We start from the raw sequence: 14,656 nt of genomic DNA, 5'->3' as shown, positions 1-14,656 counted from the left end.
TTTTATTGGAAAAAAATAATTTTTACATTTTCACATCAAATTGTTTGTAAATTTGGTGAAACAACTGTGGGTTCAAAATATTGACTATACCCCTCTATAAATTCCTTGATGGGGTCTAGTTTCCAAAATTAGGTCATTTATTGGGGCCTTCCACTGCGCTGGTACTTCAGAGGCTCTGCAGATGTGACATGGGGCCTGAAACCAATTCTAGCAGAATCTGCCCTCTGAAAAGCTCAATGGTGCTCCTTTACTGCTGTTTGCCAATACAGGAGTTTATATCCAAATGTGAGTCATTTCTATAGTCGGGAGAAATTTCTTAAATTGTGGGGTGCATTTGCTCTTTAATCCCATAGTTCACACGTGAAAAAAGACTAGCTGATTTTGGCACTGATTTTTCAGCGTTGCTTTTTTTTGGACACTGTTTTTTGCATTGGACGTTGTTTTTGACGCTTTTTCGGTCGCTGTTTTTTTTAAGCTTTTTTTTTTTTTTTTTGCACTGCAAAAAAGTACATGATAAAAAACCGCTGCAAAAATAAGCGACCAAAAATTCATTTTTTCAGGCGTTAAACGCCTGAAGAAAAGTCATGACGCTTCTTTTTCTGCTAGCAAGCCAGCAGAAAAGAAAAAAGAAAGCAATTCACATAGGACTACATTTTATGGAGGCTGATTTTGATGCTAAATCAGCTGTCAAAATCAGCCTCCATGTCCCCGTGTGAACTAAAAGCTATATTTTACAGATAAGTCTATAATTTTCCATTTCTATGGCTCAATTCTGTGAAAGACTGGTAAGGTCAAAGTACTCACTGTACCCCTTGATAAATTCATTCAGGGGTGTAGTTTCCACAATAGGGTTTGTGGGGTTATTACTATTTTCACACCTCAGGGGCTCTGCAAATAGTACCTGAAAAGTATTCCAGGAAAATCTGTCCTTCAAAAAGCTCTTTCCATTTCAAGCACTGCCATATGTCCGTACATCAGTGTACCTGCACATTCGGGGTATTGTGTTCAGGAGAAAAAAGAATTGGTTATTCTCCTTTAACCCTTTGTTAAGACGAAAATTTTGAGGCTAAAGAGACATTTGATCGGAAAAACTAATTTTTATTTTCACCATAGCCCTTGATAAATTCCTTGAGGGGTCTAGTTTCCAAAATGGGGTCCCTTTCTAGAGATTTCCACTGTTTTGGTACCTTAAGGGCTCTGTAAATGTGACATGGTGCCTGAAACCGATCACAGCAAAATCTGCCCTCCAAAAGCTCATTGGCACTCCTTCCCTTCTGTATCTTGCGGTGTGCCCATACACATCAAAAACAAAACGTCTAAGGAATAATGTAATCATACAGCATACCTAATTCCACCTGTACGAGTCAGGGCTCGTTCACATCTGCGTTGTGAACTCCGTTGTGCAGGTTTCCGTTTCCTGTCTAAAACAGAGGCAGGAGACGGAAACCTGCAGGAGTCTCTCTCACCCATTCATTTGAATGGGTGAGAGAGAGATGTCCGGCCGTGAGCGGCGGTGAGCGTTTTAAGGCTCTCCGCCGCGAAACCGGGTTTTATAATCCGGACACAGAGTCGGACATGCAGTACTCTGTGTCCGGATAAAAAAAATCCGGTTTTGCGGCGGAGAGCCTAAAACGCTCACCGCCGCTCACGGCCGGACCCGGTCTGAGCTTTCCGACTTCTGGCATGCAGAAGACGGAAAGCTCAGAACAGACAGGTGAACGCTAGTGTGAACCTAGCGTCACACTGTTGTAACATGCATTCCTAATTCAGAGTAGGACAAAACAAGAAAAAACTGAAGGAAAGCTAAACATATGAAAAAGTAAAATACAAATATCTTTATTGTTGAAAAATATATAAAATTAGAGAGAGGTATCCACCAACAGACAAAAGGGGAACCTGCACCGGAATGATCCACAATGTAAATGTCATATAATGGGGTATAGCAAATAGTAAATGCAACAAACAGCATAGAGAAATGACAGTATACCCTAAAAAGGAGACAATAACACATGTTTCCCAAAAAAAATAGTAATAACTAAATGTACAGTAACAGGGTCAGAATGTGATAGACTGAAAATAAACACAATCATCATGATAAATATAGCAGACGACTAATAGTAACTATCATATAAACTCCAACACATATAAATGCCAAGTGGAGAGTAAGCAAAACCATGAAAAACTACATTAATAATGACAAATGTCAAAACAATGTAAGACAATAGTATATTAAGGTAAATGAACCAGTATAGTCATAATAACGTGAAGTGGTCTGCAATATATATAGTGATAACTGCCAGAACATGTGAAGTAGTAAATAATGCACATAGCCATAATAACTAAGTACAGGATAAAAACCGGAGAGGAACACCCTACCCCAACGCGCATTTCGGCGCAGCCTTCTTCCGGCATGGTAAATAGAAAAAAAAATGTTTTAGTGGTAGAATCCCTATAAGGGTGTTTGTAATATATAGGCCTTTATAATCCCCTTCAGAACTAACGTGGTCTCTAAAAAAAAAAAAAATTAGTTTAGGAAATTTTCTTCTAAATCTGAAAAATTACTGTTAATCTTGTAAGTCTTCTAAAGTCCAAAATAAGTTAACGGGCGATTAAAAAATGATGCCAATATAAAGCAAAGATATGGTAGATAATATTTATTAATTTATTTGGGTGGTAGGACTGTCTGAAAAGCAGAGATTCACATTTTAAAAATTGCATTTTTTTTTCCAAATATCCAAATTTCCTATTTCTTTAACAAATAAATACAAAAATATTGATTTATGTTTCCCACTAACTTTTGTTTCAAGAAATTGTATCAAGAAAAAAAAAAAAAAAAAAAAATTCAAAATCACTTGGGTAAGTTATAGCCATATAAAAGTGATATTAATACATTATCCTGGGTAATAACTATCACACGTGTGACAAACTTCAGTTTGGGCACACAGCGGGGAGCAGATATTAAGGAGCGTTATGTGGCTTCTGGAGAGCTGATTTAGAGGTTTGGCATTTGGATGCCATGTCTTGTTTGCAGATATCCCAAAGTACCAGTATGGTGGAATCCCATAGGGAGTTACCCCATTTTCCCCCAAAGAGAAACAATCAACAAACGGAGACCGAGCCCTAGGGTGAACATCTGGGCATTTGGATTAGAGAGGTGTTCTTATGTCAGTGTCTAAGCAGCTTCTGTGTTGGAAGCGGCTGAACGGATGTTGCAGAAATTTGCCACAGTTCGATTAGCCTGCTCCTGCGTCTTGGCTGTGTTACATTGCTGCATATGCATAGGATACCCAGCTGTATGTACATGTTTGCATATGGAGAACCTACTGAGATGTGCTACAGCGCTGTGTAAGCTCTGCTACATCGGGCAATTGCGATTACAGGGGTTTTGTTATGTGACAGCAGCTTCTGTGTTACAAAGGGCTGAATGGATGTTGCTGAAATGTACCAAAGTTCTCCCCCATCAGAGGCAGAACAACACATTCCCCGTCGTACTCACTTAAACTCTAGACCCAATATACTCCTCTTGTCCACACACAGCCTGCATGTTCTGTAGTCTCCTGATCTTCCATGAGTCTCCATTTTCTTCAGCTTTCACACTGTCCCACTTCATCCTATATAGCTCCGCCCACTGCCTAGCATCATCATATCCTAGAATGGCTCAAGGACCTGTGATGTCATCACAGGACCTTCAGTGTTGTGTCAACCTAAATTCCTTCACTGCAGTCATGTAGTGACGTCATTTACAGGGATAAAAAGTAGCCTGTTTTAATTGGGGTTCCTATCCCTATGTATTTGGCAAATTTCATGCAAATCTATTCAGCCATTTTTGCGTGATTGAGGAACAAACACACACATTTTCGCAATGATAATATTAGTAGGACAACGTACTGGGAAGCTGGAAAAAAAAATGGGTTGGATTTGAAGGAAAAGATGCATTTGTGTGACTTTATTTTTACGGCGTTCACTGTGTAACCAAAATAACATGTCATCTGTATTCTATGTTTCAATGTGAATCTGAGGATGCCAAGTTTATATGGTTTTATTTACATTTTAACCACTTAAAAATCCAAAACTGTCAAATTTTTTTTTTCTAAAAGTCGCCATATTCTGACACCCGTAACTTTTTTTTATACTTCCATGTATGGGGATGCATAAGGAGTCTTTTTTTTTTTTGCAGGACCAGGTGTACTTTTTAGTTATACCATTTTGGGGAATTACAATTGCTTTGATCACTTTTAATTCAAATTTTTATCAGAGGTGAAGCAGTGAAAAAAGAAAAAAAAAAATTGCAATTTGGCACTTTTAATTTTTTTCCCCCACCACAGCGCTTACCTTACAGGAACAATATAGTTATAGATTTGTAGAGTGGGCATTTTTGGACACGGGATACCTAATGTGTATATGTTTCACAGTATTTAAATACTTTGATATGTATTCAATGGAAAAGGGGGGGGGAAATCAACTTTTAATACTTTTTATTTTTTTGCATTTATTAGATCAGATGCATAAATCCAGCATTTCTAGCGCAGGCTACATAGACTAGCCTGTAATACAAATAAAGTACAGATAGACCTGGAAGCCTTCACAAAGCTCCAAGCTGTCTTAGCAACAGGACACCAGGCCCAGAGTTTGTTCCAGGTGCCGGCGATCACTGGGAAAATGGTACCTCGATCAGCTTTGACCGAGACGCCAGTGAGGTTAATCCCCGCGACACCCAGCAGCTATGGCAGCCACCATCAACACCTGACATTTGCCGTACTAGTACGGTGAATGTCGGGAAAGAGTTAAGGGGTTGTATCTTCACATTGCGCAAGTTATGTGTTTATTTATTTTGCTGGACTGGTTTTTTTGCAAGAGGAGATGCATTTTATACTGTCACCATTGCGGGAAGCCTTTAACTTTCTAACTGATTAAATTTTATGAACTTTCTTGGCGTTATGCTGTATATTCTATAGCAAAAATTACAGCAAAAGTAAAAGGTTACCTTTATACTATGGATAGGTACAATTTCAGAAATAACCAGTTTATATATATTTTTTTTTTTATGCATTACTAGATTTGCCGGAAAAAACCCATTTGAGGAAACTAATTTAGTTAGGGGCTTATTTTTTGCGAGACGAGCAGTGTTTTTTATTGGTAAATTACTCTTTATAACATATTTTGAGGCGAGATGTCAAAAATAATTACTTCCAGCTTCCCCCCCCCCCCCCTCCTCTTAACAGTCGCTGTGCATGTTAAGTAACGTTTCAGTTTTATTGTACGGGATACTACAGATGCGGCAATACCAAATATGGAGTTGCATTGTATGTTAAAAAAGAACACATCTCCACAGAAATTACAGTTTTACAGAATGATAATCTACTGGAAATTATTTGGGTAGTAATTAAAGGGAAAAACAATGATAAGGACATCATACTAGGCGTTTATTACAGACCACCAGGACAGACAGAAGACATGGATGAGATTTTTTCACAGCAAATGACCACGCTCTCAAAGAAACATGAAATAGTGATCATGGGAGACTTCAATTACCCTGACATTCATTGGGAAACCCATACAGCCAAGAGTAAAGGCTCCATCAAATTTTTATCCTCTCTAGCAGACAACTTCATTGCCCAGCTAGTAGAAGAACACACGAGAGGAACATCCATTTTGGACCTAGTCCTAACCAACAAAGAGCACATGGTTAAGGGACTACGGGTAGCAGGGACACTGGGATTCAGCGATCATGAGTTGAGTTTGGGGTTGCAAGAAGAAGAAGACCTGAGAAGACACAGACTTCAAGGCTCGACTTTAGCAGGGCAGACTTCAAGAGCCTGAAGGCAAGGGTTAGCAGAATTCCATGGTGCAAAATTCTTAAGCACAAAAATGCACATGAAGGGTGGGAAATCTTCCGTAGGGAAATCATTAAAGCACAGGAACTAACAATACCTAGAAGGAAGAAAAATGGGAAGCACCTAAAAATATCAGGATGGATGACCAAAAATTACATAACCTGCTAAAAAGGAAACATACAAAAAGTGGAAGATGGGAACTATACCTAAGGAAGAGTACACAGCAGTCTGCAGACTCTGCAAGACAAGCATCAAAGGAGCTAAGGCTGAACACAAATTGAAGCTTGCAAAAGAGGCAAAGAGTAAGGTAAAAGGATTTTGGGAATATGTTAAAAGCAAAAGAAAAGTGAAGGAGACCATTGGAGTCCTGAAGAATGACAAAGGAGAAACAGTTAACATGGTGGAACAGCAGGTGGAGCTACTAAATTCATATTTTGTATCCGTCTTCTCCCAAGAAACTAATGGAAATATCAACATTAATGGTGATGGAGATGAGGGGAAGGAGGACTCCAAGCTGACTATAAGCAAAGGTCTGGTAAGAGAGCACTTAGCCAAATTACAGGAAACCAAGTCCCCAGGACCAGATGATTTACACCCTAGAGTCCTGAAAGAGATAGCAGAGGAAATAACAGAACCCCTTGCTATAATCTTCGGTAAGTCATGGGAAACAGGAGTGGTCCCTTTAGATTGGAAAAGGGCAAATGTTGTCCCCATCTACAAAAAGGGGAAAAGGGACGATCCAGGAAATTACAGGCCGGTAAGTCTGACCTCAATAGCAGGAAAAATCTTTGAGCAAATTGTCAAGGAACATTTACTTCGGTATCTGGATGGGAAGGCATTAATTAACCAGAGCCAGCACGGCTTTATGACCAATAAATCTAGTCAGACTAACCTGATTTCCTTCTACAACAAAATCACTGAATGATTGGACCAAGGGAATGCCGTGGACATAGTATATCTTGACTTCAGTAAGGCATTTGAAAAAGTATCACATAATCTTCTTATTCAAAAAATGATTAAGTATGGCTTTGACAAAAAATCAGTTAGGTGGATTCACAACTGGCTTAATGATCGGGCACAACGAGTAATACTAAATGGCTACACATCGAACTGGAAGAAAGTCAAAAGCGGGGTGCCGCAGAGCTCTGTTCTGGGCCCAGTACTTTTTAATATCTTTATAAATGATCTGGATGATGGAATTATTGGGGAACTCATAAAATTTGCAGATGATACGAAGATAGGAGGAATAGCCAACACTAGAGAGGAGAGAGAGTGTATTCAAAAGGACTTAGACACACTGGAACAATGGGCTGAGGCGAACAAAATGGTATTTAACAGGGACAAATGCAAAGTTCTACATCTGGGTAACAGAAATGTAAAAAACATATATAGTATGGGAGGAATAGAACTAAGTGATAGCATAGGGGAAAAGGACTTGGGCATAATAGTAGATCACAAATTCAACATGAGCCAACAGTGCGGTGCTGCTGCAAAAAAGGCTAATAAAATTCTGGGATGTATTGAGACAAGCATTGAATCTAGATCTAGAGAGGTCATTATTCTGCTGTACTCTTCCCTGGTCAGACCACACCTGGAATACTGTGTACAGTTCTGGGCGCCTCAATTCAAGAAAGACATCGATATATTGGAGCAAGTCCAGAGAAGAGCAACCAAAATGGTGGAAGGTCTGCAAACCATGTCCTATGAGGAGCGGCTAAAAGAACTGGGATTGTTTAGTTTGCAGAAGAGAAGGCTGAGGGGAGATTTAATAGCAGTCTACAAATATCTGAAAGGTAGTCACAGTGCAGAGGGATCTCCCCTATTCTCATTACCACAAGGAAGTACAAGAAGCAATGGGATGAAACTAAAGGGAAAGAGATACAGATTAGACATTAGGAAAAACTTTCTGACAGTGAGGGTAGTGAGAGAGTGGAATAGGCTGCCACGGGAGGTGGTGGGCGCTCCATCAATGGAAATCTTCAAGCGGAATCTGGATAAACATATAGCTGGGATGATTTAGGAAAACCTGCACTCGCAGGGGGTTGGACCCGATGGCCCTTGAGGTCCCTTCCAACTCTACCATAAGAAAAAAAAAAAAAATAAATAAATTTAATATAATTCATTTTATATATTAAAAGGGGCATTTTTTTGTGGATGGGGTTCATTGCAGCCTTCGGAAACCCCTTGAATGACTGCATGGAGAAGAGTATTAGTGAACACTGGCTGTGGAAGCCACTTGCACGCAATGAGCAGATTGTGGGCTCAGAATGTGATACTACGTACATCCAGATGCATCTACACCTTGGCATCCAAGATGTACTATTACATTATGTATCACTAAGGATTTAAACAAAATTCTTCCCAAAACTGAGACTACGCATTCCCAATTAATTGCTTAGCCTGAGCACTCCTCCTTCCAAGTCTGCCAAAACCATATTGACAACTCACAGACTGGTTTAGATGATAAAGACAACAGGAGAGCGCAAAATAATTTATGTATTAACTGTCTCCTGGATCCTTCTCCCTTGAATTGTTGCTCACCACCATGAAACAAATGTTCATAGAACTTCTCGGATCCAATCCCAAACCTTTAGAGCCTCCACCTGTAAACTGTAGTTTTTTTTTGCTCCAGAATCTAAGATGACATTCTCAGGAAAGCTAGGTCAAAAGAGCCTTAGAGCAAGTTTACATGGATTTAGGGTCGAATTCTGCCCCGTAAACAGCGACAGATTCTGCCTCACATTGTTTTCCATGGAAGGCAGACATTGTAGCAGGACACTGAAGAAAATTATTTTGCTGCAGTTTCCGCAGGTCGACATTCCTTGTTCATCTGGGCTATTAGCGCTAGCAGCAAAAAAGCCATGACTGAATGCCAATGCCCTGAATTAGCATCCGGTTGCCAGTGGCCTGCAGCCAGAAAACAGCGGCAGAAGATGAAGCATTGCTCTTGATTTTCCGCTGCGGGAACTTACCCTTACTCTTTTGGAGAATCATTGTTAACAGATGTAGAAAGCAACAATACAGATGGCTATTCCCATTTGGAATCGCCTTTCAGCTAGATGGCAGAAGTCATATCATTTGCCAACATGGGGATCTCACTAGCACCTTATCAGCCCTCTCTATACTGAACTGGTCTTCCATCCAGGACTTAACCACACCAAACAACCCCTTCTTGACACCATGGGAAGCTCTTTTAGAATAAGAATGAATACCAAGCTTATGCTTGGTTCACACATCAGTATGCCATCCGTCCATTTGAATTCAGTTTGAGACTAAAAACGGACTGATGCACATACTGATTGCATACTGACACGTTTTTATGCTGATAGCAAAAGCTGTCCCCTAGAGGACAGATAAAGGGATTAAAAGTAGCAATTGTAAACATATGTAATAAATGTCCTTTTCTACTTTTAATCCCTTTATCTGTCCTCTTGGGGCTGGACAGCGTTTAGTAAAGTTCCATTGACTGAGGTTCGCCATCAAGTAAAATCATCCAAGCTGAACACATTCAGTATTTACACTATTTTTGGACAACAGACGCATCTAACTAAAAGATGCCCCCAAAGGTCTATGAGGACACAATGTAAATAAAACCTACAAATAGTCAAAAACAATAATTAAAGTAAAATAATCAAAAAAATAAAATATGCCAATACCCCGCCCACATCACAGGTTCTAGCCCCACCGCTGACAAAACGGTAATAAAAGTTACCATAACGGAGAGAGAAAACTATTTGAATACGTTTTTGAGGGGGATTTTTAGCACAAAAAAAAAAAAACATAAAAAACACAGAGTCCCTCCGCTTATGTTTATATTTTTCCGATTATAATAAAAAATAAACATGTCTCCCTCATTAATCCAACAACTTGATGTCTTGAACTTAATCCCTAACAGCAGGAGCCAGGCCCAAACTGGTTCCCCATCATGTATTTCGAAAAGTTCCAGGACATTCTATCACCAAGATTCTCAAATTGATGCAATTCACTTACATCTGGAGTGCTCATTCTCTAGCAGCCTACATCTCTATTATATCTAAAGAAGTAAAGAACTATGTTTAAGCTACAAGGCAACATTACTTAATACAGACCTCAAATGATAGGCAAAGCTGCTTGTAAATAGAATATCAAAATTCTTGGGGGTACTTGCCGCCCTGGAAGAAATGATGTTCATCCCAGGCAGGGAAAATAAGTTGAACATGTCAAGACTAATCCACGTACCTATTTAGCAAAACAAACAGTTGCTATTAGTCTCTCAGCACAAATACTGAGAAGGCTTTCAACTGATTAAGCTGGAGCTTTATGAGAAACAATCGAGAAGTTTAATTTTCGCAATGCGTTCCTTAAAGCGATCTTTTCATTGTGCACAGTTCCTACAGCCTGAATACGAGTCAATGGAACACTCTCAGAGTCCTTCCACATCAGAAACAGAACTGGACAGGGAAGCCCACTATCTGCACTTTCATCCTGGTAATGAAAACCCTAATTCCCTCTAAAGATGAATTCAAACTGAAAATTTCCATCATAACAGCAGCATTTACAAATGACTCATAGAAATGGTGCAGGTATTGGATAATGCGCTGTACAATGCAGTGTGGCTATCGTGATATCAAGTTTCTTGGCGACAGGATCCCTTTACCAACTAGCAAAACCCATAGAAAATAATTGTCTCTTTCTGGAACAGAATTGACAACTATAGTAGGAACATGTTCACACTACAGTCATTACAGTTCGTTGCTATCATCCCTCATACAGCAGCTCCTACCTACCTGACCTATGTACACACCTATCTCTGCTGAGCAAATGAACTACATTTGTGCTTGCAATCAATCTTGTGTGATGTGGTTTCCACACACAGCACCAACAAATTAAAAAAAAAGAAATAAAATTTGGCAGCGCCATTGTCTTTCTAATGTTTTTGACATGGCAGGTCTGTTCTAGTTATGATAAAGCAAAGCAACCACTGTCCTCACAGACAGGTCTCCCAATGATAACAATAAAGGGGGTCCTCTGTCCCCAGGTAGTACTGGACAAGTGTACAGACTCCATTTATTGCTTTAGGACTTTAGCGTTTGGCTATCAATGACAGTACGTAAATGTACTTCTCCACGACAATAGCCCCCGCTGGTTGAAGATATGCAAAGCACCCCAACACACACACACACACCCCCCCCCCCCCCCCGCTGCACCCCTACCAGTTTCCTGCGGGCCCACCACTGAATACCTGGCTCCCCTTTCCCCACTGGACCTCCAACATCGGCTTCCCCTGTGGCCTGCCCCCAGACTGCAGGCATGCAATCGCAGCCCAGCTGAAAGACCTGTGACGACGTCATCTCAGGTCCTACAGCGGAGGCAGAGAGAACGTTCGCCGGTCGCGATACCGGGTGAGTGTGGGACCTAAGAAGTACCCTACTGCTCCTTCCTAGTGAATATCTAGGTATGTGTAAAATCTGACCTAAATCCGTTTATCCGTTTGGCTGTGATTGAGGAACAAATATCCAAACACACAAACCCGCAAACATCCAAACTTTCACATTTATAATATTAATAGGATAGGATATTTGTGGTAGTGTTGCCATTGCCATATTGGCAAAATTTTCAGGTAAACGTAATGGTAGCGCTTGTGTTTTACCGCTGTCCCATTAAGGTTTCACGCTTGGGACAAGCCATTTTGAGAGGTTAGACAGTTTATACGATTATAGAGCAGATTCTATCCAATTCAATCATCTAAGTGCATTCCGCTGCACACACGGTCATGTGCATTGGGCCAAATGCCTGGTTCACATCTGCGTTTGGTAATCCATTCAGGGAGTCCGCATGGGGCACTGGCAAGCGGTGTACAGTGAAAGCACTCGGACCCCATAGACTATAATAGGGTCCTTGTGCTTTACGCGCTGCCCGCACGAAACATGCAGACATGAAAGTAGATCACAAAGTACTTTTCTGTCCGCATGTTCCGTGCAGAGAGCACACGGACCCCATTATAGTATATGGGGTCCATGTGCTTTGACTGCACACCGCTTGCCAGTGCGTTCGGTAGTCCGTTTGGGGGGGGGGGACTGGCATGTGGACTGGCATTCTATTCTATTCAAACGCAGATGTGGCCCAGGCGTAATGGACACAGATTAAACCCCACCCTTTTGTGTTCATCCCCATAGGCACAAAAGGGTGTTTGCGCCATAAACAACATGACCTGCACCGCCTCATATCATGTTTGTTTACTTTCCCATTTGTAAAAAAAAAACCAGGATGAAAAAATTTTATTTTATTTTTTTTTTTTTTACACATTGGGGTGAATGCAGACAACAGAGATGGAGGAGGCTCAGCCTCCATCTATCAGTTAAAGAGAACCTTTCCTGCCCTCATGAAAGTGCGGTTTCATATACCAGTATAATGCCAACAGTGCGCTAAATTCACTGTCAGCTTTCCTGGTATGTGCTCCATGCTGAAGATATCTGTGCAGTTAGTGCCGATGACGCCGAGTTGTGCTTTTAGAAACTAACAGCACCAATATCATTTATACGTATGCTTCGTTCGGAAGTTATTGGGGTTAACGAGATCATATGTGACCTTGAACTGAAAGCCATGCAGGTAGGGAATTTAGATTGCGAGCCCCTTACGGGACAATGTACACAGTATCTGTAAAGTGCTGCAGAATATGCTGGCACTACATACATTAGCAAAATAAAGAACTGCTCTTAGAATTCTGATTGAAGTACACAACAGCTTACTTATGCTTAGCATTAGTGGCTGACAACATAAATGGCATCCTCCATTACAGAACATGTGAATCAGACAAAAGTCAGAACACATTGTGTTACATATGTAATGCAAGGGTCAATAACCTCAGTACATTAGTGAATTCTGAAATGTATGTTTCTGTGAAGCCAAGCTGTAGGAGTAGGATAGAACAGATCTGTAAACAAGAAGCGCGCCCGGGTCTAGTAAAGGTGGTCAGGCTCAATAAATCAGATGCCAATTCCAGGTCGGTAAGGCCTTCCCTAAAGAATCTTGGGCCTCGTCTTCAGTCCCAAGCCTTATTGTCAACTTTTATACAAAGCTAAAATTCTAAAGAACTCCACTACCTGGACCTATAGACAAGACACCAGAACTTCACGGGACGACACAGCACGCTGTATTACAACCAGCAGAAGGATCATGGTAATAAAGGCCTGCAGCAAAGCAAGGTCTCTCCTGAGCCGCGCCCCCAACCTCAATCCGGATTTACCAGCATACGAAAACGAGCAAGAATCGGTGCCGCAAGCATCAGAACGCTTAATACCTTTCAATAAGAAATCACACAGCACCGACGGCTTCTTAAATATTACATTTACTTACCTTCGTTAGCTAAATCCTCCATTTTACCGCCTGAGCCGCTCCCACAATGCCCAGCGGCCGCTTTCACAGTCAGGGGAGGAGAGTATTGGGCGGGAACTAGGACCAAGCAGGCAAAGCTACCGCCTCACTTTGCTTCGCACCTGGCGTCATTCCCTACGCATGCTCGAAACGTTAGCCTGGCTAATTCCACTGGTCATGTGATAAGGAGTTGCTGTATATTACGGTTATTTAATAAAGTTGGAAGCGCGAAGATAAATCTTGTTCTTCAAAGTGGCATTTTGTTGCATAGTAAACCGATAACAAAGGGTCCTAATGATGGTAATCTGTAAACTGTTCAATGAAAATCTCCTTAACCCCTTCCCGCCGGAGCAATTTTTAGATTTTTGTTTTTGACCAGCCCCCTCCAAACTCCATAACTTTTTTTTATTTTTCTGCTCTCAGAGTCATATGAGCTCAAAATGTTTGATGAACAAAATTTTCTTCATGATGCTACTATTGATTATTCTGTATAATGTACTAGGAAGCTGGAAAAAAAATCTGAATGGGGTGGATTTGAAGATAAAGTGCATTTATGTTTCATTTTTATGGCATTCACTTAAAGGGATTCTACCACTAAAACACATTTTTTTCTAGTTAACACATCGGAATAGCCTTTAGAAAGGCTATTCGTCTCCTACCTTTAGAAGTGCTCTCCGCCGCGCCGTTCGTTCAAAATACTGGTTTGTACCGGTATGCTAATTAGATCTCTCGCAGCGATGGGGGTGTCCCCATCGCAGAAGCAGCGATGGGGGCGTCCCCATTGCAGCTCGAAAACCAATCGCAGCGCCGCCTCTATGGTCTTCTGTATCCTCCCCTTGCTTCTTCAGCGTCCTGTCGGAGGCCTGCGCAGTACGCTCTGTTTGGCGAAGATTGCCGAACGTACTGCGCATGCGCGAAATTGCGGTGCCGGCACTATGGCTGGGACCGCAATTTCGCGCATGCGCAGTATGTTCGGCAATCTTCGCCGAACAGAGCGTACTGCGCAGGCCTCCGACAGGACGCTGAAGAAGCAAGGGGAGGATACAGAAGACCATAGAGGCGGCGCTGCGGTCGGTTTTCGAGCTGCAATGGGGACGCCCCCATCGCTGCTCCTGCGATGGGGACGCCCCCATCGCTGCGAGAGAACTCATTAGCATACCGGTACAAACCGGTATTTTGAACGAACGGCGCGGCGGACAGCACTTCTAAAGGTAGGAGACGAATAGCCTTTCTAAAGGCTATTCCGACGTGTTAACTAGAAAAAAATGTGTTTTAGTGGTAGAATCCCTTTAAAGCCAAAATGACGTGTCACCTGTATTCTATGTTTCAGTACGATTCCTAGGATACCAAATTTATATGGTTTTATCTATATTTTAACCCTTTAACAAAAATCGAAAACTGAAAAAAATATTTTTTGGTAAAAGATGCTATATGCTGACAACCGTAACTTTTTTATAGTTCCATGCACA

General features: G+C 41.2%; 1 protein-coding gene across 2 annotated transcripts in view; it reads right to left on the bottom strand.

Moving 5' to 3' along the window:
* RANBP3 (RAN binding protein 3) overlaps nucleotides 1-13,237 on the bottom strand; it is a 126,290-nt gene extending 113,053 nt beyond the window's left edge. For both annotated transcript variants that reach the window (XM_075283490.1, XM_075283496.1), the window contains exon 1: nucleotides 13,170-13,237. In XM_075283490.1, coding sequence (XP_075139591.1) covers nucleotides 13,170-13,191 — 22 coding nt within the window. In that variant the 5' untranslated portion in view covers nucleotides 13,192-13,237. The remainder of the gene's footprint in view (nucleotides 1-13,169) is intronic.
* Between the last annotated feature and the right edge of the window lie 1,419 nt (nucleotides 13,238-14,656).

The sequence above is a fragment of the Leptodactylus fuscus genome, chromosome 1, assembly GCF_031893055.1.
Source record: "Leptodactylus fuscus isolate aLepFus1 chromosome 1, aLepFus1.hap2, whole genome shotgun sequence".
In the NCBI taxonomy this organism is placed as follows: domain Eukaryota; kingdom Metazoa; phylum Chordata; class Amphibia; order Anura; family Leptodactylidae; genus Leptodactylus; species Leptodactylus fuscus.
Note: the sequence above shows the minus strand (reverse complement) of the source record. Positions and strands in the feature narration are given on the sequence as shown.